Here is a 25,291-nt window from a genome sequence, read left to right as displayed (position 1 = left end):
TTTCATCAAATTTAATTGAACACGTTTTTTTACATAGGCAGTGCCGCGCATAGAAGTTAAGAGCCTCCCCCTCCCCATAAAAGGCCTAAAAATTTTTAATGTTAAAAAAAGTCCTTAACGTTGTAAAACGACCCTTAAGTTTGCAAGCGGGTCTCTAAATTCTTTAGGACTCCCTAATTTCGGTGTGGGGCAGCCTAGTCACACCTCTATCCACAAGTATTATATAATACCTTTATAAAAAACTAATATTTTGATGTGCCCAATGAAATTTGCTGAGGCACGAAAAATTGTTTCTACGACATTAAAATTATATAAAAATTTTTAATTTACTCACATAAACAAAAAGATTAATCATTAAAAGGTTATTAAAAATAGATAGTATTAATTTCCATTACTTTCCTCAAATATCTATCTATCTTTCTATCTACCTATCTATCTATCTATCTATCTATCTATCTATCTATCTATCTATCTATCTATCTATATATATATATATATATATATAAATCTAAATTTATATCTATATATATCTAAATAAATATTTATATTTATATAAATATATATCTATATCTATAAAAATATATTATCTATATCTGTATTAGTATTAGTAAATGCTGTAACAGGTGTGAGCCAGTGAGTGTGGTATCAACACACTATGACAGCCGATTCGCTTAATTGCTGCTCATCCAGCAATCAAGACCTGCTTTAAAACTGTTAACTGATTGTGGTTTAACCAACTCACTTGGCAAGCTTTTCCATAAATTGACCGATCTATTAAATAAAAAGTTTTCACGACATGCTTGCTTAGTGATTTGTTTGACATATTTAAAGTTGTGACCTCTTGTTTGAGTTTTTTGAATACTAAGTTTTTTTATTGTTTCCAAATTTGTTAAAACCGTTGAAGAATTTATATAGTTGAACCATATCTCCTCGTTGTCTTCTTTTTGTCAAGGTAGTCAAGTCGAGAGCTTTTAGATGATACTTATAGTTCATTTTTTTAAGTGATGGTATTAATCGAGTTGCACGATGTTAAACTCTCTCTAATAACTCTGATCAACAAAAAAAAACTTTCGGAAAATATCTTGGAAACCAACGCTTGTTTTAAGACAAGTAAGACATGCTGATTTCAATTATAGAAACCGTTTGTCTCTATCACCCACCGTTGTTGAGATATTTGGCATTAACCATTTATATATGTTTAATATTGTATCAAAGCAAACAACTCGCAGGCAAGTTACAGTAGAGCATATATCGCTAAATAGAGTACTACTTAACATAAATACACATAGTTTAAGATATAATACACTTGTAAAATACATAGGTATAACGTAAAGTTCATTAAATTAAAAGTTAGTTTGGTTTGAATTTCTTGGCTGTAGACTTGCGTTTGTGCTGACAATTTGGCATGTTGCGCTGAAGCATCCAGCAATAGTCGGCTAACATTGCTGCACTCCATCGGCCTTGATAGCGTGACTCCATCACCGAGATGTCCTGATGGAAACGTTCACCATGTTCATCACTAACAGAACCTAGGTTTTCTGGAAAGAAGTTGAGATGTGAGTCGAGATGAGTCTTGAGGGACATGTTGCAACCCATTAACTTGTACGCACTAATGCACTTCTGCACAATATTTACATAGTCAGGAGATTTATTATTTCCAAGGAAATTGGCTACAACAAACTTAAATGCCAACCATGCTTTTTTTTCAGTTCTGCTGAGTAAATCTTCGAAGTGACTGTCTGCTATGATCTTCCATATTTGTGGACCTATGAATACACCTTCTTTCACTTTCGCATAACTCAACTCTGGAAACTTGTTGCATAGGTAGCGAAAAGCATCTGAGATTTTGTCTAGTGCCTTCACGAAGTTTTTCATGAGCCCCAGCTTTATATGAAGTGGAGGCATAAGAACCTTTTCACGCTCAACCGATGGCACACGCAGGACGTATTTAATACCTGGCTCCATTTTATCTCTAATGGGCCAATTCTTATTTATATAGTGGTGCTTCCTATCTCTGCTGTCCCACTCGCAGATAAAGCAGCAGTACTTGGTGTACCCTGTCTGCATTCCCATGAGAATAGTGATCACTTTTAAATCACCACACATACTCCAATTGTAATCGCGGTAGCAAATTTTTTCAAGAAGTAGCGACATGGTTTCGTACGTCTCTTTTAGATGAGTAGAATAACCAACCGTTACTGATGCATACATGTTTCCATTGTGTAATAATACAGCCTTCAAACTTGCGTTGGAGGAATCAATAAATAGACGCCATGCTTCAGTCTTATGTTCTACACCGAGGCTTGACATAACACCTTGGATGTCAGTGCAGTAGCACATAGTCACTCATTGCAAAGAACTGCACGAATTCTTTGTGTCTATGTCGAAATTGTAAAGTTCTTGTACCTGGTGATAGCAAATTAAACTCTTTCAGACGTGAACCTAGCAGTTCAGCTTGACCTTTTGTTAGTGCCAGGTCCCGTATAAGGTCGCAAAGATCATCATTATTAATCAAATGAATTTCATCATCATCAGGATTGTAGTCAGAGTCTGCCATGTTGCTGGAAGACGAACTTTCTTCTTGTGTTGCATCATCGACTCTGTATTCTATAGGTGATGTTGGTATTGGACAACTGACTGGATCATGTGGAATTGGTTTTGAAACCGAGGGAATATCTAGATACTTCACAGATGAACGAGTCTTGTATGAGAAACCTGTGACATTTGTCAAACAGAAATAACAGTCAGTGATGTGGTTGCTTGACTCACGCCATATCATAGGAACTCCAAATGCCAGATGGTTGTTATTTGTAGCCTTCCTTATCCAACCCCGTAAGTTGCATGCACATGTCAAACAAATGAACTGTGGTGCACATGACTTGCCGTTGTCAACCTTTGAATCAAAGTATAGTTCATAAGCTTTTCTCAGAAATGGTGTAAATGTCTTTCGGTGGCTTTTATCTGTGAGAACCGCACACATAACAAAACAAGTCTGGTGAATTGATGCAGCCTCTAGACGCCATTGTTTTCACTGAAAAAAAATAGCAAATACATAGGAATAGTATAACTCATAATAAACACACAACTCATTAATAAACATACAGTTACAAATTAAGTACACTAAATTAAACAAGCAATTCGTTCATTTACATCAGTTTATAAACATCTAATACACAGTAAATCAGTCACTAGCTCTAGACACTTGTCATTCATATACTTATTACATTTCCTCACAAGGGAGAATTCAATTCACATAAAAAGGAAAATATCAAAAATCACTAAATTTGCATTCGATAAAAAATAAATGAACTCAACAGGGTTCATTTCTGTAAAATGATATTAGTCTTCTTAAAAGACAGGTGAAACATTACCTTACTCGGTAGAAAACAAAACAAACTCGAAATAACTAATTTCGGTCTCGATTAAACCACTCAGGGGTTTTCACTTTTAATTACTATGTTTAAATCAAATACTTTATTCATTACTCCTTATCTATAAACTAAAATAGCACACACGGGATCTTTTTTAAGAAGCACAATATTCGAACATAACTTCACTCGATCACAACAAACAACGACTGCCCCGCACATCTTTTAGCGGACCTATTTTCAGAACAGAATATATCATTTTAAAATATCAAAAGAATATGTTTAATGTTGCCATCTATTATTAACTTAGTAAACTAAACTCTATTTTCTTATTCATTCGTAACAATAAGGGATTAAATAATGTATGTTTATGTTAATATCTTAAAAACCTGACGTGATAGAGAAAAACGGTTTTCAGATTTGTAATCAGCATGAAAAACTGCTTTAGAAATTGTGATCATCAAACAAGATATTTTTGGGTTGTTATTCAGTGTAATTCAATTTCTCCCTTTCGAATAGGTGACCAAACTTGTACTGCAAACTCTAGCAGTGGTCGCACAAAAGAAACATAAAGAATTCTTAGCAGTCTAATATCTAAGCAAACAAAGCATTTTTTAATCCGACCCAACATTTGGTTGGCTTTACCTACACATTTTATTACATGATTTTTCCATTTCAGATTGCTTGAGAAGATTACTCCAAGATCACTTTCAGATTCTGTTATGTTTAACTTTTATAAATATATATAAATACATGTATATATATGTATAAATGCATATATCAATATATATAAAACACATGTATTAGGGATATGGCTGAAAGTATGTTATTATTAATTTTTATTGCACGTTACAATAGGAGGAAAAAAAATTAAAACAGAAAATACCACAAAGATGTCAACTTCTAAAAAAGGCCACAGCCCAAGGCACCTGACAATATGGTGGCTTCCATAAGTCACCAAAAATAACTTATCTCCGAAAGTATATTAACTTGGGTATCAAAAGAATTGGTTTCGCATATATAAAAAATTTTTTTGAAAAAAAAGTTTTTTAAAATGTGTATTAAAAAAAAAAAGTATAATGTGTATTAAAAAAAAAAAGTAACAAGTCTAAAAAAGTTACTTTTTATTAAAAACAAATATAACTTTTTTAGACTTGTTATGAAATTTTGCTGCTTTTGAGAGCCAACTTAATATACTTTGAGAAAAATTATTTATGATAACTGACACTTCCCATTTTATTGAGCAACTTGGGGTGTTTAAGTTTTTACTTGCAAATGATATTTTCTTGATTTAGGAAGATGTAAAGATGATTGTTCCAAACAAACTTGTGACAAGACCTTTTTTTTTGATCAAGATAATAGTTAAGGTGACATCTGGCTGTAGTTTACTTTGGGTTGAGCTTCAAAATATAGTTTGAAGCTCAAACCCAACTGAAGCTCTAACCCAACTAAATCAAATCTGGAGAAACTGGTTTTAAACCAGATAACTACTTATGCATGTGTTTGAAAGCAGTTTGTGTTTAGCAAAGTATCATCTACAAAAAAAAATGTTTATATATGGACAATAATGAAAAGTTCCCAATGACTGTTTGCTTATGGAACCAAATTAGACTATTATTGATAATTTTGTTACTTATGATCTGGTCTCAAAAAAAATGTTTATAAATATTTCGTATTGTTGAATTCACTCGGAAAATTTGAATATAAATATATAAATTAAAATTTTTTTTTAGCGTATTCTATAAATAGAGTGCTTAATGTTCTTAAAGAGCAGAGCAACAATAAACTAGTAAAAACTAATTTTTTCTTCCACAACTTGTTTTACCATAATAAGTAATCAGGAAGGTTAGCAAGTTAATCATTAGTTAACATGTTATATATTAACCTTATGTATTTATAAACTCATCTTTCACCATCACTAGGTTCATCAGACTTCCTGATGAACCTACTGATGGTAAAACAAGCTGTCAAAGAAAAAAATAGATAAGTGCTTTTGCTAATTTATATATATTTATATATTTATAAATATATATATATATATATATATATATATATATATATATATATATATATATATATATATATATATATATATATATATATATAGTAACCTAGATCGTAACTAACAAAATTATTGTTATTAACCTAATTTTGTTCATTAAGCAATCAAACTATGTGGGGTTTTCTTTGTTGTCTACTTAAAACCATTCTTTTTTGAAGATGCTACTTAACTGAACACAAACTAGTTAAAAACTCATGTATGAGTATTAAACATTATGGTTTCCAACTTTTCTTAAATTTGGCTTATCAATAATTAGGATCAAAGTTAAACTGAACCGAAGGTATAGTTGGATTTGAGCTCTAAACCATTAAACATTGGTTTAATCAGATGTCATCTCAACTGCAGTGATGATCAAACAGTTTTGGTCCAATTATTTTTGATAACTTTTACATATCCAAGACCTTGGGATGTAATGATATATAAAAATGGGTTGTAACTTTTTTACTATGATAGTAATAACTATGATACTATCAAAAATAGCTGTATTTTTTCTATAAAGGAATAATTACAAAATAACAAAAAACTGCTGTTTTAAATAAACATATCCTTAACTTGCACATTGATCTGAATATAAGGCTGTTATTACTTTTACCGTATATCCAATATAATAAATCATCACATTTGTAATAGACAATATTAATTACTTGAATTTAAATTATAGTCACATTTAGGTAACTTTTAACTTTAGGAACTCATCTATAATTTTGTAGTCATAACATTTTTAAGATTTAACATATTTTATTTGACGATAGGAATAATACACTTGAATTAATTAATTTTTGAAGCTAAACAAACCAAATTGTTATTTTCACATTTAACCAAAACATGACTGACTGCTATATGCTATATAGTATACCTATATAATATAGATTACACAGTAACACTACTTTTTTTTTTTCTGTTGAAAATAGACAAACTTGAAAAACACCAAACAATGTTTCGAATAAGCCTCGTAAAACTGTAAAACCTTTTTCTTAATCCAGTAGCATTTTAATTTCATATTAAATTGAATACATACAATTGGTTTTGCGATCAACTAGATTTTGATCAATTCATGATGTGTATACGCTTACTAAGTTCAGAATTGAGATTAGAGTAGATGCAGACTGTTCTTATTTTAGCTGCTAAAATGATGTTCTAAAAATATTGTAAATTTTTCATTTGCATTAACATACCATATATCATATAACTATTTAAATTAATTACTTCTACACAAAATCAAATGTGGCAAGTGAAACTTTGTGTTAAAACTTAAACAGATTTATATCTCAGGAATAGATGGAAAATAATGCAACTACTGTCTTCTTATTAACAACTTTTATTATCAGATCTGCCATTTGTAGTGAAATCACATTTTGACAAGGCGCATAATTTCATCCAATAAAAACTTTGAACGCCCGGAGAATGCAGATAGTTCAAAAATAAAGCTGGCGGAAAATGCAGATACTCAGCGTAGTTAAGGTGCTTTTCAAAAAACTGCCGTCAGTCAATTATTAGTTTGAACAATCGAGATATTTCCGTTAAATATCTGGTCTGCAATAAACCATTTGACATTTTATTGCAAAAACACGTTTATTTGCGCAACATAGTTTTGAATTGAAGTCTTATTAAAATTTATTTTTAACGTAATTACTTGCTTTTTTTACTATTGAGATAAGTATTTATTTCCTTTTTTGATCTAATTATTTCATGGCAGTGGCTAAGTTTCCGAAGCCCCAATGATGGGGGAGGAGGAGGGGGTGGAGGGGTTTGCAGTGAATTAATTAAAGTTTAATTAAAACTTAAAAAGCTAAATTATTTGTATTTTATCATAAAATATATATAATTTAACCAGGGGTGGGAAAAGTAAGTTTTTTTGCTTTTTTTAAAAAACAGTAAAAACTTACTGTTTTTTAAAAAAAGCAAAAAACTTACTTTTTTGGTTAAATTATTTGACTATTTTTCTGAAGAATATTAAATTGTATAATAACGGTAGTAAATGACCATTTTTTAAGACAATTAGATTTTATAATGAGAATTTTTTTTTTGTATATTTGGTGTTTTTTTTGCTTTAAAACAAAAGACCTGTAAAGACTAAAAAATTGGTTTTTTTATCTCCTGATATCAACTTCAAAAAAAATTTTAAGTTTTCTTATCCATTCATAACTTTTATTTTATAGATATAACATAATAATAGCAGTAAGTTAATATCACAACAAGATTATAGCCATTAAAAAAATGTTTACAAAACAGAAGTTAATTTATAAAAAAGACAGTTAAAACAAATAAATAAACAAATAAATAAACAAATTAATAAAACAAATATAACCAATATTAAAATTTTTTGAGATAACATCAAAATAAAACAAAGTTATTTGTTTTATTATTGAAAAATTGTTTAAAAAAAAAGAAAACTATTTTAAAAATTAAAACAATTTATATTTCATAAGGAACAGTTTTTCAATGTTTTCAAAAATATTAATTATGTCTTGTTGGTAATTTTATCTTCAACTTTTATCTTATATGCAGGTATTAATATATTAGCACTCGCCAAGCATGTTTCATTCCAGCAAGTTTTAACATAATTAAGTTCTTCTATTATTGTTTTTGTTCTAAAATGATGTGAAGTCTTTTTACTTGATGTCACGTTTTTAAAATCATAAAGCTCCACACCAAACTTTGTCTCACACCAATAAACATTTGGTTCAATAAGAAAATCACCTATTTTTTGTAGCATTGCTTGATATTCATTCGGATAATTTCTTATTATTTCAAATGATATAGTTGTATTAGACTTTGGTTGAATGACTTTATATTACGTTGAAGTTGATGATTCTATTAAGGGAATTTCACTAAATTTACTATTCAACTCATTGGATACTTGCATCCTAATTAATGCATTTGAAATAATATGGCTAGGGTAACGATTTGATGTGGCGCTTGTTGTGGTTTTGATAAAGTTAAACTGTCTCTCTTCTTTTTCAGTGTTTGCAGCTCTACCTGAAATAATTCTTAATTGGTCAGGAATATGAGTCACTAGACAGTGGAAATGTTTGCCATAAAATTTTCGGACTGTTAAAACATTCAAATTTTCTCCAAGATTAGACATAACCAACATTACATGCTTAAATACCACTAGATACATTTTTAATATATGTTCGTTGGTGCGCTCAGATTCTGGATTGTATATTAATTCTTGAATTGGGCACATTGTAATAAAAATATCGGTCAAAGGATTTTGGGGAAATTTCTGCTGACAATATATAGTTGTTTTTATCATGCATGACCTGTTGTCAACAGCTCTTTTTACATCTTTCCCTTCAAAAGAAAGTTTAATAATTCTTTCAATTTCTCTTTTTGTTTTTTTATCAAAATGATGGGGCAGTTCTGCAAGAAGATTTTTTATGTGATTAAAAACGTCATGAAGAGGTTCCATTAATAATTCATATTTTGATAATCCAATTTCTGGTAAACTGATATCAGGTTGATAAAATATGAAACTTGGAACTCTTTGAATACCACACATGGTTGTTGTTAATTTTAAGTCTAACTTTTGTTTTGATTCATTTTCAGTGAACTTTACACAGCGTTGATTCAGTTCAATTATTATTTCTTTTTTTTTTTGATGTGTATAAAGCTTGTTTACTATATCATGACTTTTCCTCCTTAATTGTTCTTGTAAATAGGACTTTTTCTTGTCGATATTATAAATCGATGCAAATCAATGTAATGAATGTGAATAATTTGAATGCTCTACAACGTTAATGTCACAAACCCAGCACACATAATTTCCTCCCTTTTGCTGACCTGCTTCAAATTGGGCTGCAGGACCATCACCTTTAAAGAATCTCATTTCATCGTAAGTTTCAACACCATTGATCTTAATAGGGTCTTTCATGTCAATAATATCATTTATTCTTTGTTTTGAGTACAGAAGCATTTCATCCGTAGCTGAACATCTACCAAACATATACCATATAGGAGCTTCAACAACCGCTTGAATGTTTATGGTTTTATTATACTTTCGTTGATAATCTTCAGATGTGTAATGTATTGCTGGATCAAATAAAGATGAAATTGTCATTAAGACATGACTGTGATTGCATATAGTCGAAGTGTCATGCCATAACATAAGATGTCTCTTTCGTTCAAAGTTTTTTAATTTTATTTTCAAGTTATTGGTTTCTTCATCTTGCTCAACATCCTGCATCTTAGTAATTCTTTTTAGATAGCTATATCAAATGATTTTTTGTTATGTATTCTCTAATTATTTTTAGTGGATGTACTCGGCCATCTATAGTAAATGTTTCAGTTTGTATTTCATTGTTTCTTAAAACAAGTTTGAAGAAAGTTTGTGGAGCAATAAGCTCTCCTAATGAATATTTATTTTCTGATATAAGCGAATTCAGTTTTTGTGCAACCTGAAAATTTGTTTCTTCTTGGGGAAAGGAAACATTATGATTCGTTAGCCTGAAATTCCTCTATATAGTTAAAGTATCTATATAAAAGCTTTATAAGAAAAAGTTTACCAATTGACTTATTTATCGCGTGATTGAATTTAAAATTACGGTATATTTAAAATGTTGGCATTAGCTATAATTTCCAGACCTGTGAAATCTCATGCTCTCGGACTCTATTTTTTAATTTAGACCTTGCTTGGTGCTGGAAATATCTTAACTATTGCAAATACATTTACACAATAGAAAGTTCATTGAGAAAATAAAGGAAAAAGAGCTACAACTCCCACCATCTCATTTTTTTGAGTACTTTTACTTAATAAGTGGGTAACATAGTAATTTTAAGTAAAAATAACATTTTTTATAAAATTATCAGCTTTAAACACTTTATAAATGTTCTAGCTCTTTTGATCTATAATCATGTCCAAATTAAGGACAGTTTGTAATTTCATTTACGTCAATTTGATGCAAACCGACAGAGCAAAATCGCAAAGTACCTCAAATATACACTTTACAAAAACCCTAAATACTGTCTAAATATTCTTTTTTTTTTTTTTTTTTTTTTTTTTTAACACAAGCAGATATAGTTTTCATAAAAAATATTGAATTCAAATTTATTTCATCTCATTCAAAACCTAAGTTATAGATTGTCAAAGTTAGGAATTTTGTTGGAATTCTCGGATAAAATTTTACTTACTCGCCTTAACTACGCTGAGTAGTCCAATTTTGTTTTACGCGGAGATAGCAGATAGATCAATTTTGTTTTGGGCGGAGATAGCAGATAGTACGATTTTGCACGGAGCCATCGATTTAAAACATTTTGTGATTTTCTACCAATCCGTTTTAAACCATAAAGTGATTTATTTATTTTCCATACTAATTGTTTGTTGTTCTGAGTTTTTTCATAGCCAGGATTGGTTAACATAAATTTGGTAAGCTGGCACTTTACACGACCATTTGGTGTAAAATGAGGTCATATTTGGATAGAAAGTTGCATTAATATTCGTACAGATTCCATCCAAGATATTTTTGAAAAAGTTTTTAAATAATCAATTCCTTGAATATACTTGTAGCCTTTTGCAACAAAACTTTTGGCTTTGCACAAAATTTTGTAATTTATACCTTTAATCGTATGGATTCACTTTCCCCCAACTATCTTCTTTTTTATTGAGAGCTCTGTAACAATGGAGGTGTCATCACTCCTTAATGATTTTATTTCTTTGTCCATGTCACTTTTCCAACTCTCTGAATCATTTGTGTTAATAATAGCATTATTGTTTGATGTAGGTATATTAATTAAATAGCAATCTATATAATTAGTTTCATCTTCATTTGCATTATTAACTCTGCATTCTTCCAATTATCTTGGAGGTTATCTTTGTCTTGTGATTAATTATTCTTTATTAGATGTAGGGGGCTTAAGTGTGGGCTCTGCTGTTTTCGGTTTCACCATTGTAAAATCGTCTGTATTATTATTATTAAGGTATAAGGCCCCTCAAAAGCTTTTTAATTAAAATAACTCTTTAAAAAAAAACCATCTATATTCTGAGAAAGAACTAGGTAGCAACATTTAAAAAAATAATTTTTTTAGTTGTTATGGTTACCAATTAGAATGATCAATATTCAAAAATGTTTGTGCCACACCGGCCATACTATCTCAGTAACTGAAAGCATATAGGGTATGAAATTCTGGAAAATGGTTAATAGCATGTTGATCTACAAACTGAACTAAAGCTATTTTAAAAATATAAATATTTGATTTACACTGAAATTTTTAAAATGGTGCATTAAAAAAACAAAATTTTTTAAGATCAAGCTTGTACAAATTAAAAAGTTTTTACAATATTGCAAAACCTTTAGTTCCAATTATAAAACTAGATGCAATAAACATTTGCTGAAAGTTTCATGCAGATTGAACATACCATTAATGAAAGAGGATGGCCGGGAGATCAAAAATTTAAATATTGAAAAAAACTAATTGTACCAAAAATTTTCAATCAAAATCTCAGTTTAAAAACAGTTACTTATAACACCATGAACCAGGATCATTGAGGCTACTTTCATTGTCAGTATCTGCATCTTCCTTTTTTTTTTTTTTTTTTTGCATCCACGAATAACTTTGAATTGCTTTTTTGATGTTGTCCAACTTTGATTTTCCGCAAACATTAGACGCTTTTTGTTCATGATTGAACAACTTTGAAGAGTATATATTCCTGGAATCATATTCAACTTTTCAAAAAAAAAGAACACTTGCTTTTCTTCCAATATTAAAGTTTGAAATAGCATCATATACTCCTAACTCCAACTGTGTTAACGAAACATACTTTGTTTTGGGTATGCGCTACCATATCATCCCATTAAAACTTTCATTTTGGTTTTGGGTCTTACCATGAAGACGTTTTTTAAAGTGTTCTTCTTGAGATAGATTGATGTATAAAGGTTTTAAATGGCTGACAACTGAGATTGGAAGGCCTGTGCCTGGTTTGTAGGTAGATGTTTTATTAGCTTTGTCCTGTTTATAACGACAGCTATTGATACCATCAAGGCAATGATCATGCCAGTTATTTTCAGCTGATGAAGATACATGAAGCAATGTTGCAAGAATGGGCTTTTTCATACCTTCAAAAATATTTACATTTTGCCTAACAGCAATTCCATAATAGTTTAGTAGACAGTTAATTGTAGCATTGGATAATTTTCCTTCCACTCCAAGTCCTTTATTGGTTTTTTCAACTTTCTTAATCTACTACCAATACGTTTTTGTACTTCAATTCTTCGCTTCAATCAACGTGGTTTGATGTTGCTTGGGTCACAGGGTCAACAAAGTTACTTGTGTGACTTACTGTCAGATGGTTATAGCCTATGCTATTCAAATTATTCTAAGCAGCCCATTGATCTGAATGAATGGTTGAACCAACAGCCACCAATCTTTGAATTAAGGGAATCAATGATGCAGCAGATCGGTCCTCTGCATGGGTTAATTATCCTTTTTTATTTGTTACATCATATGCTCCAAATATTCAACGTTGTTCAAGAACATGCCGTACATTGCTCTTTCTTTCAAACATTAATGACTCGTCTATTTTAACAACTTGGCCAGGGGCACCTAAAAGATTTCTATTAGGAACATCAATAAATTTAAAGGAATAGATGTCCCAGAAATCTGAAGTTAAACAATGAGAAACTCAAATCTTAGTTTAAGAAAAAACTTAAAACAGAGCTAAAGTAAACAATAAAAACACTTATGTCAAGATTAAGAAAGCTTTAGACTTTAATAACTTAAAGTTTAAGACTTTTTCAAATATATTTACTTGACAGCGATTATACTTTTGAACATTCATAGCCATGTCCACTTTCAAAATAGTTCTGAGAGTCCATTATTCTGTGGTGCAGTAGAAATCTTGTTAAATTTTCTTCGTTAATTTGTTCAATAAAATATGTCAGAAGAGACATTTTCTAAGGTTTGAGAAGTTAAGCTTGAGTGAAATATTAAAACGTGATTAAAAAGATCGTAAATATTTCCCATCAATCGTTTGTTTTTTGTTGTTTTTTTGTCAATTATTTGGATTTAAAGCAAATTGTATTTAGGGTAACCTGGGGCAAAGCGAGACACTTTCAGGGAGAATGATCATAACTTGAGAAGAATCGCGTTTCATAACAAGAAATTTTGCAGGTCACTAGCACATTATGTGTCTAATAATCTCTTAAATATTTATGGTGATAGGTTGTTGCATTAGTACATAATTAAATTTAAAATGATAATAACTACCCTGTCTCACTTTCCCCAAAACCTGGGGCAAAGTGAGACAGATTTCATTTAGTAAAAAAATTTGAATAAAATCTATTCACATAAAAAGCAAACATCGTTTAATATGCAGTCTTCGTGTACCCAAACAGTACATACACAACAAGTTATCCAGTCAATTTGGGTACCATTGCACCATTTCCTTAGACAAACTGGACAAAACCATTCCTCTTCATTGTTTACATTTTTTTCAATCAAGCATTTCTTCAATTTTCTTTTCTTTTTGTTCTTTATTATATTTTTTTTTTTGTTTAATTTATTATCATTGTTCTTTTTCAGTAAATTTTTTTTCTTATTGTTTTTTGTTTTTTTTCCTATTGGTTTTTTTCTCATTGTTCTTTTCAAGTAAGATTTTTTTCCTATATGGAGAACTAGTTATAATTTGAGATTTTTCAGCTAATTTTCTTTTTCTAGGATAAAGTTTTGGAATTTGAAGTATGTCTTCAAAAGAACTTGTTGAAGTAGCAGGGGTCTCTAAAAAGCTTCAGTTGGCTTTAATTTATCATGACTCATAAATTCTAATGTAGTCAACTCTGGCTGCTGTAAAATTTCACTTTCTTTTTTTTTATCGCATTCAAAGTGAATTTCATGAGGTATGGATAACCTGATTTTATTATTATCAACACTTAAAGATATCCTTGGATATTAATTTTCTAACAAATGCGGATTAAATGGGACAATTCCAGTTGCTCCAAAACTAGAAGTAACATTTTCCATACTAGCAGCTTAAATATGCTTCATTAAAAATTTCGCCAAGATTTTCTCTTTGTATTCGTCTTCCTGAATGGTTTCGCATCCATCTCATACATGCTTGATTAGAAAAGGTTTTCAAAGGCTTAAAAAATCCTCGGTCCAATGACTGAAGTTTATGAGTTGAGTGTGGTGGTAGCGATAGCAAAAACAATCCATATTAACGAGCATAGTCTATAAGTTGTAAACTTTTGGTATGAGAACGATGACCGTCAAATATAAGTAAAACTTTGTTGATCAAGGTGCATCGTACATGCTTAACAAAATGTTGTATATATTCAAAAAATAAATCAGTATTAACCCAGCCATTTTCTGAGCATCCTTGAATAGTTCCGACTGGAGCATTATCTGTGAGTAATAATTTCTTTTTTTTGCGCTTAATTATCATCATGGGTGGTACATAATGACCAACAGAACTATATGCACATAAATTGTTGTTGTGACTCCTTTTTCCCCACTTGTCACTGATGAAAAACACCGTTTTCCTGTAGATGAGATAACTTTTAATGGCTTATGGACGCATGACAACTCAGACTCATCACAATTAAAAATTTGATGTAGCTCAAAGTGATATTTATCTAACAAATTTTCTAAATTACTAAAGTAGATTTTAATATTATCTTCGTTCAAACCAATTACTCTGTTTATAGAAATTGCTTCTGGTTTTCTTAGAGATAAATCAGGATGGGGTTTTAACCCTTGTGTGCACAACTGAGTACCCGGGTGCCCACTACAGCACATTTTTTAATGTAGATAAGTTTTTAGATAATATTTTACTTTGGGCATTTAGATATGCATTATATGGCTCAAATTTAACATAGTTGTGCATAAAAAATACTAGAAACAAAAAAATTTCTTAAAATAATTAAGTTTGAAGTGAACATGCTTTGTGGACGCAACCGGGTACCCTGGTACCCGCAATAAGAAATCTCAAGATTGGTTGAACTTAAAAACTCAGTGATCAATATGCTACATTTTTCTAAATAAAATATAAAGTTTATAAAAAAAGTTAAGAAAAAAACACTCGTATATTACATTCAACACATTTAACAAAACCAAATGAATGTTTGTCACACACAGGATTATTGCATTGAGAGCAACTCTTTCTTGTTTTTCTTCTCTTCTTTGTTGGCTGTTGGTAACAAATATGGCAAGAACCAGTAATTTTTTTTCTTCTAGATGAATCTCTTTCAACTGATGGAATTAAAATTTGATCCACTAAAACACTTTGCTGTCCAATTACACTTTCAATAGCAATCTTAGTATTGTAATCCCTTCTTATCTGCAAGTTTTGATACCGAATGTTTATCATTGGTTTAGCAAGCTCTTCACTTAATTGGCGCATAAACAACCTTCGCTGATTGCTTTTTTTTTTTAATCATCTTATCATTTTCATAATAAATCAAATACGATGCAAGTATACTGATGTCTAACATGTTAAAAAACATCACCAGTGGCCATCTCAAAGTGTGACGTTGTGTAGTTTATCTACTTATCATTTGGTCCATGGTATCAACTCCTGTTTTGCATTTGTTATAATAAGTAATAATGTGTGGCTTTTTTTTTAGATCCTCATTTACAGCAACATCAGAGTGCATTGTTGATAAAAGAATTACTGATTTATTTTTTTTTGGTACGTAAGAGCACATTGTTATGTTTTCATGGAAGGCAAATATAGATGAGTATAATTCTCTTGATTTATTTGGACCCATTAACGGTGGAATGTATGGTTTGTTTTTCTTTAATGTGCCAACTATAGTCAAGTTCCATGAGAGCAATTGTTGAGCAAGAGATAAACTAGTAAAAAAAATTATCCATGCAAATGTTTCTCCCACTGCCTTTGTACGCAACTGCGAGTTCTTTAACAGCTCTTTCACCTTGGTTTTTTTCTCGTATATGACCAGTTTTCCCAGTGTAAATGATACCATTAAGAGGAAAAGCATTTTCAGCATCACAAACCCACCATATTTTAATGCCATATTTGGCTGGTTTTGAGGGAATGTACTGAGTAAACTTTGTGCGACCACGAAAAGGATAAAGTTGCTCATCTTCTGTTAAATTTTCTGTTGGCTTATAGATTTGTGATAAATTTTTGTTAAGCATTGTCCAGATATCACGAATTGGAGCTGCTTTATCTGTTATTTTGCGCTGCTTGCGAGTGTTGGCATCATCAAATAAAACGCATTATGTTTCGAAACCTATTGATTCCCATTGTTGCTCGATATAGTGGGTATGAGCTAGAATGCCACATATCACTAACGTGGTCAGTATTAGAGTTATTTACACCAGAACAAATCAAAATAGCCATAAAAGAATATATTTCCTGAACTGTAACTGGCTTCCATTCTCTTTTAGAATCTGTATTGAGATTGAGTGATGAGTATACCGAGAATGCTTTTTTAGTTGTATGTCGAGTAACAATATCTGCCATTTCCACAGTAAATATCTTTAAGAAAATGTCACTAATCGAGAGTGTTTAGGTGCTCTTACTAGGAATACTTCGCTGACGCACTATGTTTCGAAATGGGGTTTTATTTTGTTGAGAAGGGATTTTATTCCATACAATTCCTTTAGCTATGTAAATTCTCTGTGATTCTGCTAAAATTAAGAAGAAACATTTATTTCATAAACATAAAATAAAAATAATAATGACTCTTTGTATATCACTTTTATTAACTACCTTCTTGTGCTTCAACTGCTTTTTTATCATTTCTCTCATTGTCACTATTTTTACCTTGGGATGCTTCTATTTCTTCTTCATTTTCTTTGTCTGAAAATAATGAGTTTAAAAAGTAAAAAATGGAAATATTTACACCAGTTAATTCAGTGATTAAGATTTGCAAAATGCAGTAAGTTAAGTACCTTCTTCTGCAGATATATCTAATTCTTTTGGCATTGGAATTTCTTGAGGATCTGCAAATAAATAAATAAGCATATATATATATATATATATATATATATATATATATATATATATATATATATATATATATATATATATATATGTTTATATATATATATATATTTATATATATATATATATATATATATTTATATATATATATATATACATATTTTGGTCTGACTTTATTAAAACTAACCTGAAATATAAACATTATCATCATCAGAAACCTCACGCTCTAACATATTGTTAGGCACTCAATCACCATCCTCGCCATCAGAGTTATTGCTAGAAATATCACTGTTGAATCCTATCAATGCAACCAAATAGGCCTCCTTTTCTACATCACATAATCTGAAATAAAGTTATAGTTTTATTATTCAATATTGTGATTTTTCAATAAAATAATACACTAGAATTAAATTTATTTTACCTTTCAAATTCTGCTATTGATAATTCCTCCATAACTCAGTTGTTAATTTTCTTTTGTTATCTAAATATTATATTATTCCAGCACTATAACTTGAATAATAATTGAAAAACTATTTTAAATAAAATAATGTATAACAATAAACAATAAAAAAATAATTTAAATTATAGTTTGCATTGAATTTACATTTTAAAGCCTGAAAAAAAAAGTTGTGTACCCTGGTACCCTAGTTGTCTAACAATGTTAGTAAATTTGGTTGTGTACACAAGGATTAAAAAGCCTCGCACTAAGTCTTCTCCTGCTAATTTATTATCTTTGTTAAAAGGATTTGGAATTAAATTTTTTTTGCAGAACTCAAATACTATCAATCTAATATCCATCATTGAGAGACCATAAAATGAATTGTCCATATCTTTAATATACTTATTTAGATCTTGTTCTTGGTTGTCAGAAAGCACTTTTCTAAATCTTCCAATTAATATAGTATATTAACTACTTTCAAGTGAAGCCTTTTTATGCCGATGTAGTAAATCTTTTGGCACACTAAATTTTTTACAAGCTTTTCTTAAAAATATCTTGTTCACCTTTATTGCTGTTATAGCATTTTTCATGCCACATTCGTTCCAGTTAGCTTGATTAGTTTTTCTCTTGTAGTTTCTCATTTAAAAATTTTTGGTCACTAAATGGCAACAAAGTTATATTATATTCTTTTAAAGTTTCTAATAAAATTTTGTTTTATTTTTACATAAAATTCTTTCATAAAATGATATTATCGTAAACGTTTACTTTGACGACTTATAAAGTTTATAAACTTGCTATCCTAAACGTTTACTTGAGCGATCTTTTTCAGTAACTAGCGTTGTCGCACTTTCCCCGTAAATGTGAAGTTATAAACTTCTTAAATATCTTTAAAACAAAATAATCTGACATAAAAATAAGAGTGGCAGCTGAAAGATAACAAAGAAATGATTACAAACTCAATATTATGTTTGTTATGTGGTAAAAAATGGCAGCGTACATGGATTTTTTCCATATCAGAAAGAAAAAAAATTTTCAATCAAATTGACGCAACTCGTAAGCTTTAAACCGACTTTTCTGTGTCATATAATATGAAAACACTGATGGTAACTACTTTAAAACATAAAAAAACATGAAATTTTTAATATATTAAACAAAATTACTGAATCATTTTACAAAAATTCTGTACAAAGCTAGAAAACCTAACTGTCTCACTTTGCCTTGGTGTCTCGCTTTGCCCCGGTGTCTCGCTTTGCCCCAGGTTACCCTAACTCGTAAACTGTAGTTTTTATCGAATTTAATGGGGGTGCGCCGTTTACATGTTTGCCCAGATAAGGTGGATGACATTATGAGCATCCATATTGAGTAAGTCCTAAAGCTATAACAGCAATGGAAGAGCAGTTTATTTTAACGTAGCTGCTTCATAAGCCAGTTCAGAACAACCTGCAGGAAATAATACAGTAAGTAAAAACAGAAACCTAACGTTCAATCACCTCCCAGTAGAAACGCCGACGTCTATATGACGTCGAAAAGACGTCTTTTTGGAACGTTCAGGAACGGTTCTAAATGGCAACCCCAGATGACGTCTTTATATGACTTAACAAGGACGTTTTTCTAAGACGTAACTAAGACGTATTTTTGCGACTTTATTAAGACATTCAGAACTGGTTCTAAATGGCAACGCCAAATGATGTCTTTTTAGGACGTAATTCAGACGTCCTATTTTTACCTCTAAAAGACGCAAATTCACAACGTAAGTACGTTGTTAATAATTACTTATTGGATAACTTAATTGATTGATTTCCTAAGGTTGAAATTTATGTTTTCACACTATTTCTTAAGAATAGGAAAGAAAATAATAATTCATACAACAATATGGTATAATAAATATTAACGATAACAAGTATTAACAATAAGTACGAACTTTTTAATGTGCTTTTGGAAAGAATTTATATATATTATAAATTTAAAAAATCTTCTTCTTCCTCTATATCATATCCAAAAATCGACTTTTGGCGTACTCCGCCCTCTTTTCTGTCAGGTGCATGTGTTAAAATACTATCAACAGCATGAAGTTCTTTTTCTCTGTACAAATCAGGCAAACAGTCTTAAACGGAAAAACTATATATATAGCATTTATATTTTTATAGGCAAAAATCATAAAAAATAAAAAATACTCAACAAAACTTTAAACTTTAGCATTAATTGCTGAATTATAATAACTCAATACCACACAGAATCTTCATCAGATTAGTCTTTCTGAAACTAAGCTTATTTGTTCTAGCCATAGTAAAAAGACTAATAACTTTATTTGACATCACTCTAAATTGCGAAGATTATATATATATATATATATATATATATATATATATATATATATATATATATATATATATATATATATATATATATATATATATATATATATATATACAAAATATATAATGTATTGTTAAAGTATAATAATACAAATACTCTTGTTCGTTTGAGAGTTCTCGATACTATTGAATAATAGAGCAATATTTATTTATTTATTTATTTATTTGTATAAAATGAATAAAAGCACCTTTTTATGGAACTCTGAGTTTCATGCCTTTCGGCAATCATCACCCATAGTGTATATCGTTACTTAAAAACCGTTTAAAAATTACAAATTAAAATCACGGTAGAACGAGTTCTGACGTTACTAAACCGAAGCTAAACAAGTAGACGTCAAAGGTTTTAGTCCCTGTTGTCGAATAAGGATAGCAAAAATTTCTTTGCACGACGGCACTTTGATATTATTTCATATCTTTTGTTAAGTAAGTTTTCTCCTTTGTATGATAATATATGAAATTTTTCGCGAAGACAAAGATTACAAACTTTTGCTGCTTGATTCTAGGGCTTGCATTGTGCTACAATCTTTCATGTAATCACCGGTTTCAGATTTTTAGATTTTAGCATCCATATTTCTTTGGAAAGTTCGGTGTCATTTTTATATTTAAGTGCGTTGAAAGATTTAAGATGGTTGGCATATCTAAGTTTAAATGTAGTTTCTCTTATACCGAAATAAATTTTGTCTTTGAATTGAGGATCCCCAGAATTTACTGTGGCTTGGTATACGACATTGCTAGAAAGGGATTGGTTATTTAACGGACAATTTTTTTTGTCTATGCAGTTGCATTCTTTTAATGTTTTATATTTATTGCTTTGAAGATTTTCTTATTATGTGCATTTATTAAAGAATTGATATTAGGCATGCAACTATAACTAACTTTAATATAGTTTCGAATAAAAATTTTATGAAGCCTGTGTCCTACTGGAAAGTGTTGGTCGATTAAAGCTAAGAAGCGCTTTCCGATATTAGTTACAACATTTTTGCTAAACGGGGGGTTATACCATATAATTTTACGTTTACGATGTTTACTTTGATGTTTGTCTATTTGCGGTTGGTAGGTGAGTTTTGAATTGTATCCTGATTTACGTAAAGCCTCTTCATACGGAAGAATAGAGTTATTGAACACAGTTTCATTTATTGCCATAATCTTGTTGATAATCTTGACTCAATAGTGCGAGGGATTTCTTTTATTATATGAGGTGGTATATATATATATATATATATATATATATATATATATATATATATATATATATATATATATATATCTGTGTGTGGGTGTGAATGTGTTTGTGTGTGAATGCATTAAAAGTTTGTTTTTCCTAATAAAATTACTTACTTTGAAAGCATGCCCTTTGCAATAGCACTGCATGTTAAGCCACCAATGTTAAATAATTTCTGTTTCTAAATTAACAAGATAACACAGATATAAGTGATAATGCATATGAGCAACTTACAAACGTTTTGATCATTTTGCAAATATTACTTAACTGTGTGTCAGGGATGTAACTTCAGTTATTTTATCCTTCCACCTTTACAGCAACTAAAATATTGCTCTTGACTTGTTTAGGTCAGCGGAGAAATAATTTACTTAGTCAACCATAAGATTACACCCATGTGTGTAAGTGTAAAGTGAGAAACTTGTGTATAATTACAACTTCGATTGTAAAATTCAAGAATCAAAATAACATATTTAAACATAATAACAATAATGTACCACATTTTTTGCAACATCTTGATCTAGAAGTGATTGATCAAAATCATGAAACTCCTTGATAGATTTACACTGATGAAGTTCAAAACTATTTTCCTTTTTTTACATGGTTTTTATATCAGCAACAATTTTTCAATTCAGTCAGCAAATGAATAACTTTATATTGAAAGCCTGTAGTTAAGTAATTAAAAAATTGAAACTAAAAATCTTTACATTTCTGATGTTATTTATTATACATAGTTTTTTTTGTTCAATATCTACTAATTTCCTTCTTCTAAAGGAATAACTGAAGCCTTCTTCTTTTCTTGCTGGGTTGATTTTGGAACTATTTTATGGAAAAATAAACAAAACTAACACATTTTTATTTGAGAAAAAAGAAACAAATACAAAAGCATATGTTAAAAATTTTCCAAGACCAGTACTAGAACAGAAAAAAAAATTTACTTACATTTACTGTTACTTGCTTTCTTTGCATAAGCATTGCTAATTTGACTATCTTTATTTCTCTGTTCAATTTTAAACTCTATCTCATCATTTGAGTAAAGTTTAAAACTTTCATATAACTCTTTTTTAACTGAAAATATACAAACACTGAAATACAAAGATCATGCCAACTAATAAATAACTACATATTAAAACCTTAGGCATTTTGTTACTAAATAATAAAATTCAACGCCATTTAATTTCCATAAAACAAAAAACAATATTTACAAAAAAATACATACTTTTTCCATTACACTTTGGAGTTGGATAAGTTGCTAAAAAAGAAATGTTTTCAAATAATAAATATAAATCCTAATCTTAATAAAAATTATTTATTTAGTTTTTTCACAGAATTAGAACTAAATAGAAATATTCTTACACTCCTCTTTTAAAGGAGAAGTTAAAGTTGATTTCCCCTTGTCTGTTACCTTCAATTTCTTTAATCGTTTAGGAGGAGGAGCTTCAATTTTTTTTTGAGAAGCTTCAAACTGTAAAGGAGTAGGATAAGCTACTAACAAATTAATTTTATTTAAAAAGTTATGGCCATAAAACTTAATTTTATGATATGCCAAAAAATCGAAAGTCTATAAACAATTATCTAAATATTATTGTAAGTAAAGCAATTTATAGGTTTTTTTGTTTAACATTTAAAAAAAGAAACTTGATTAATCTTACAAGTGCTACTTGCTGCTTTTTTTAAAGTATACTTCATTACTTTAGTCTCTTTTTTGAGCGGTTCACTCTTATCAAGTGTTGATACTTCCTCATTTGACGAAAACTCATAACTTTCACATAACTCCTTATCATCTCTTTCAGTACTTTAAACTTTTGCCAAGTTGCCTCAGACTTAGCATGCCCCTTTGCAGCAGATAAAACATTTATCTTTGATGGCAAATACACAAACTGACTATCTACCCAACATGATGGAATAACACCTTCCTCCTCAAGTTCATCTTCTTGCCATACAGCTCGACACCAAGCCATAAGTACTTACTACACTAAGTATAAGTATAAATACAATGTTTTATTTAGATATTTTACAAATACAAAAAGTTAACTAGGTAACACTCACAAGATCTTAAATGGATTAAAATTTTATTTTTTCTTAAAATGTTAAGTAGAAAGTGTCCAGAGTTATAATTTTAATTTTAAAAAGGTTAAATCTTATAAAACAAGAACAACATTAAAAGTATATCTGACATATATAATAATAAAAATATAAAGTACAAAAATTTAATTCTATAAAATATAATTTATAGGCAAATTAACAGGAATTTTTTTTTTCAAAAACAAAAAATGTATGTAAATATAATCAACAGAAACAAAGTCTAAACTCTTTCAATTTCATGCAGTAATGGAAAAATTGCAAAACCACGTTGTTCTGGTTGACAGACTCTTTCTAAGACAATCATCTTTTTGAAGAAATTTTCTTTTTGATTTTCTTTTATTTTGATAAGGAAAGATTGCAATATTCAACTCTAATGAGTTCATTAGAGAATCATAAAAATTGTCTAGGTTCCTTGTCTTGACAACATCGCACAAAAATGAATCACTATCTATGTATTCTTTTACAAAAGCGACATCATTACCTTGAATAAAAAAGCAATTGTCTTTTCTTATGTTTGATATCTTTGTATACAATGTTTTCTTATGTAATGATATAAAAGCATTTTGGAATTCAGTTTGTCGCTTTGCCACCTGAGCAATTGGATTAGCAGAATTTCGAATAGATTTTTTTAACCTTTGCAAAAAATTTTCATATTTTAAACATGATATTAGATCCAATGAGCAATTATTATATAAACAGTCATCTGGTAAATGTAGCAGATGATGAATGTTATAAACAGTGAATGTGGGCCCATAAATGTATTTGCAGTTATATACAAAATATTTTATAAGTTCACGAGCATTTTCTAGATATTGTAAACGTATTTTGTCGTTGTCCTGTAATAAAATACTCACAGAAACACTTAATGCCAAAAAATGAATATAGGCAGTAACTGACAATATTGAACGAAAAATAACTGGGCCAGTGTATAAAATAAACTGACGAAACTGTTGCTTTCCATCGGTCCTTATCTTGAAGGCCACGTGGCACAGTGGGCCAGAATGCCCATTTTTGTGCCAAAATTATTTTTTTGTTAAATATTATTAAGTTTGATATAAATAACATACTTAGAGCTTCTAAACATATTTGTGACTAAAAATATGATTTTATTAATTTTTTTTTTCTTAATAATTATATATACAGCAAAAAAAAAAAATTAAAATATGCATTTTTTCACATCTTATCAACTCAATTCAAACACAATCCACAGAATAAACATTAAAAAATTACATTTTACTGTTTTTAATAGGTACACAATCTTATGAAAAAAATACTTTCCTGTCTTATCAACTCATTCAAACACAATTTACAACTTTAAGGCAACCATCTATGTCTGCATATATTTAAATGAAGTATTTACAAATTTGCAATGTTATCTCCTGATAATAATAACTCCAAAACCTCAACAGGAAAGTTTTTCTTTTTTGGAATGCAGGTTTGCCTCAAAGATGCTATGACAGGATCAGATGAGCATAGAAATCTTTTCAAAATGTCCTCATTTGCCATACATCTTCAAGCTATTCGAGCATTACGTTCACGAAACCGTTTGAAAAATTTGTTTGTTGCCTCCTGTGCTTCTTCACTCATCATTCCAATTGGCAGTGAGATTCTATTAATGATGGCTGGGCCGTGGATCAGCAGTTTGTGGAGGCTTTGTGGCATGTAGTACCATGGGTACAGTTTCACAAACAGCTTTGCAGTTTCTGTACACATCATGGTAAACTTTTCAGTATTTATTTTATAGCCACTTGATATGGTTGACAAAATAATGTGCAATTTTAAAATTAGTTCCTTATTGACATCTGTGATATTTACGAAAGAAATGGCATCAGTAAATG

General features: G+C 29.7%; 1 protein-coding gene and 4 pseudogenes across 1 annotated transcript; all 5 read right to left on the bottom strand.

The window, feature by feature from the left end:
* Nucleotides 1-8,224: 8,224 nt before the first annotated feature.
* Nucleotides 8,225-12,483, bottom strand: LOC149894788 (uncharacterized; annotated as a pseudogene).
* Nucleotides 12,484-12,646: 163 nt separating this feature from the next.
* On the bottom strand, nt 12,647-13,319 carry LOC149894787 (uncharacterized; annotated as a pseudogene).
* Nucleotides 13,320-16,897: 3,578 nt separating this feature from the next.
* On the bottom strand, nt 16,898-17,731 carry LOC149894786 (uncharacterized). The gene is made up of 4 exons (XM_090079722.1): nt 17,523-17,731; nt 17,284-17,334; nt 17,102-17,191; nt 16,898-17,019 (listed from the first exon to the last, which is right to left on the bottom strand). Exons 1-4 carry the CDS (start codon nt 17,566-17,568, stop codon nt 16,898-16,900), a joined length of 309 nt encoding a protein of 102 aa, XP_089935848.1. The 5' UTR covers nt 17,569-17,731.
* A 1,998-nt stretch (nt 17,732-19,729) lies between these two features.
* LOC149894785 (uncharacterized) lies at nt 19,730-21,970 on the bottom strand (annotated as a pseudogene).
* A 152-nt stretch (nt 21,971-22,122) lies between these two features.
* On the bottom strand, nt 22,123-23,391 carry LOC149894784 (uncharacterized; annotated as a pseudogene).
* Nucleotides 23,392-25,291: the final 1,900 nt, after the last annotated feature.

This window comes from Hydra viridissima, unplaced genomic scaffold (assembly GCF_058129835.1).
Source record: "Hydra viridissima isolate aposymbiotic clone 2 unplaced genomic scaffold, HvirCarnegie_v1 scaffold_1, whole genome shotgun sequence".
Classification (NCBI taxonomy): domain Eukaryota; kingdom Metazoa; phylum Cnidaria; class Hydrozoa; order Anthoathecata; family Hydridae; genus Hydra; species Hydra viridissima.
Note: the sequence above shows the minus strand (reverse complement) of the source record. Positions and strands in the feature narration are given on the sequence as shown.

Coding starts and splice junctions, on each gene's coding strand:
- LOC149894786 (XM_090079722.1), bottom strand. CDS start 17,568: ATGTTAGAGCGTGAGGTTTCTGATGATGATAATGTTTATATTTCAG. Junction 17,335..17,522: donor TGATAATGTTTATATTTCAG/GTTAGTTTTAAT, acceptor ATTTATTTGCAG/ATCCTCAAGAAATTCCAATG. Junction 17,020..17,101: donor AGCAGTTGAAGCACAAGAAG/GTAGTTAATAAA, acceptor TCTTAATTTTAG/CAGAATCACAGAGAATTTAC.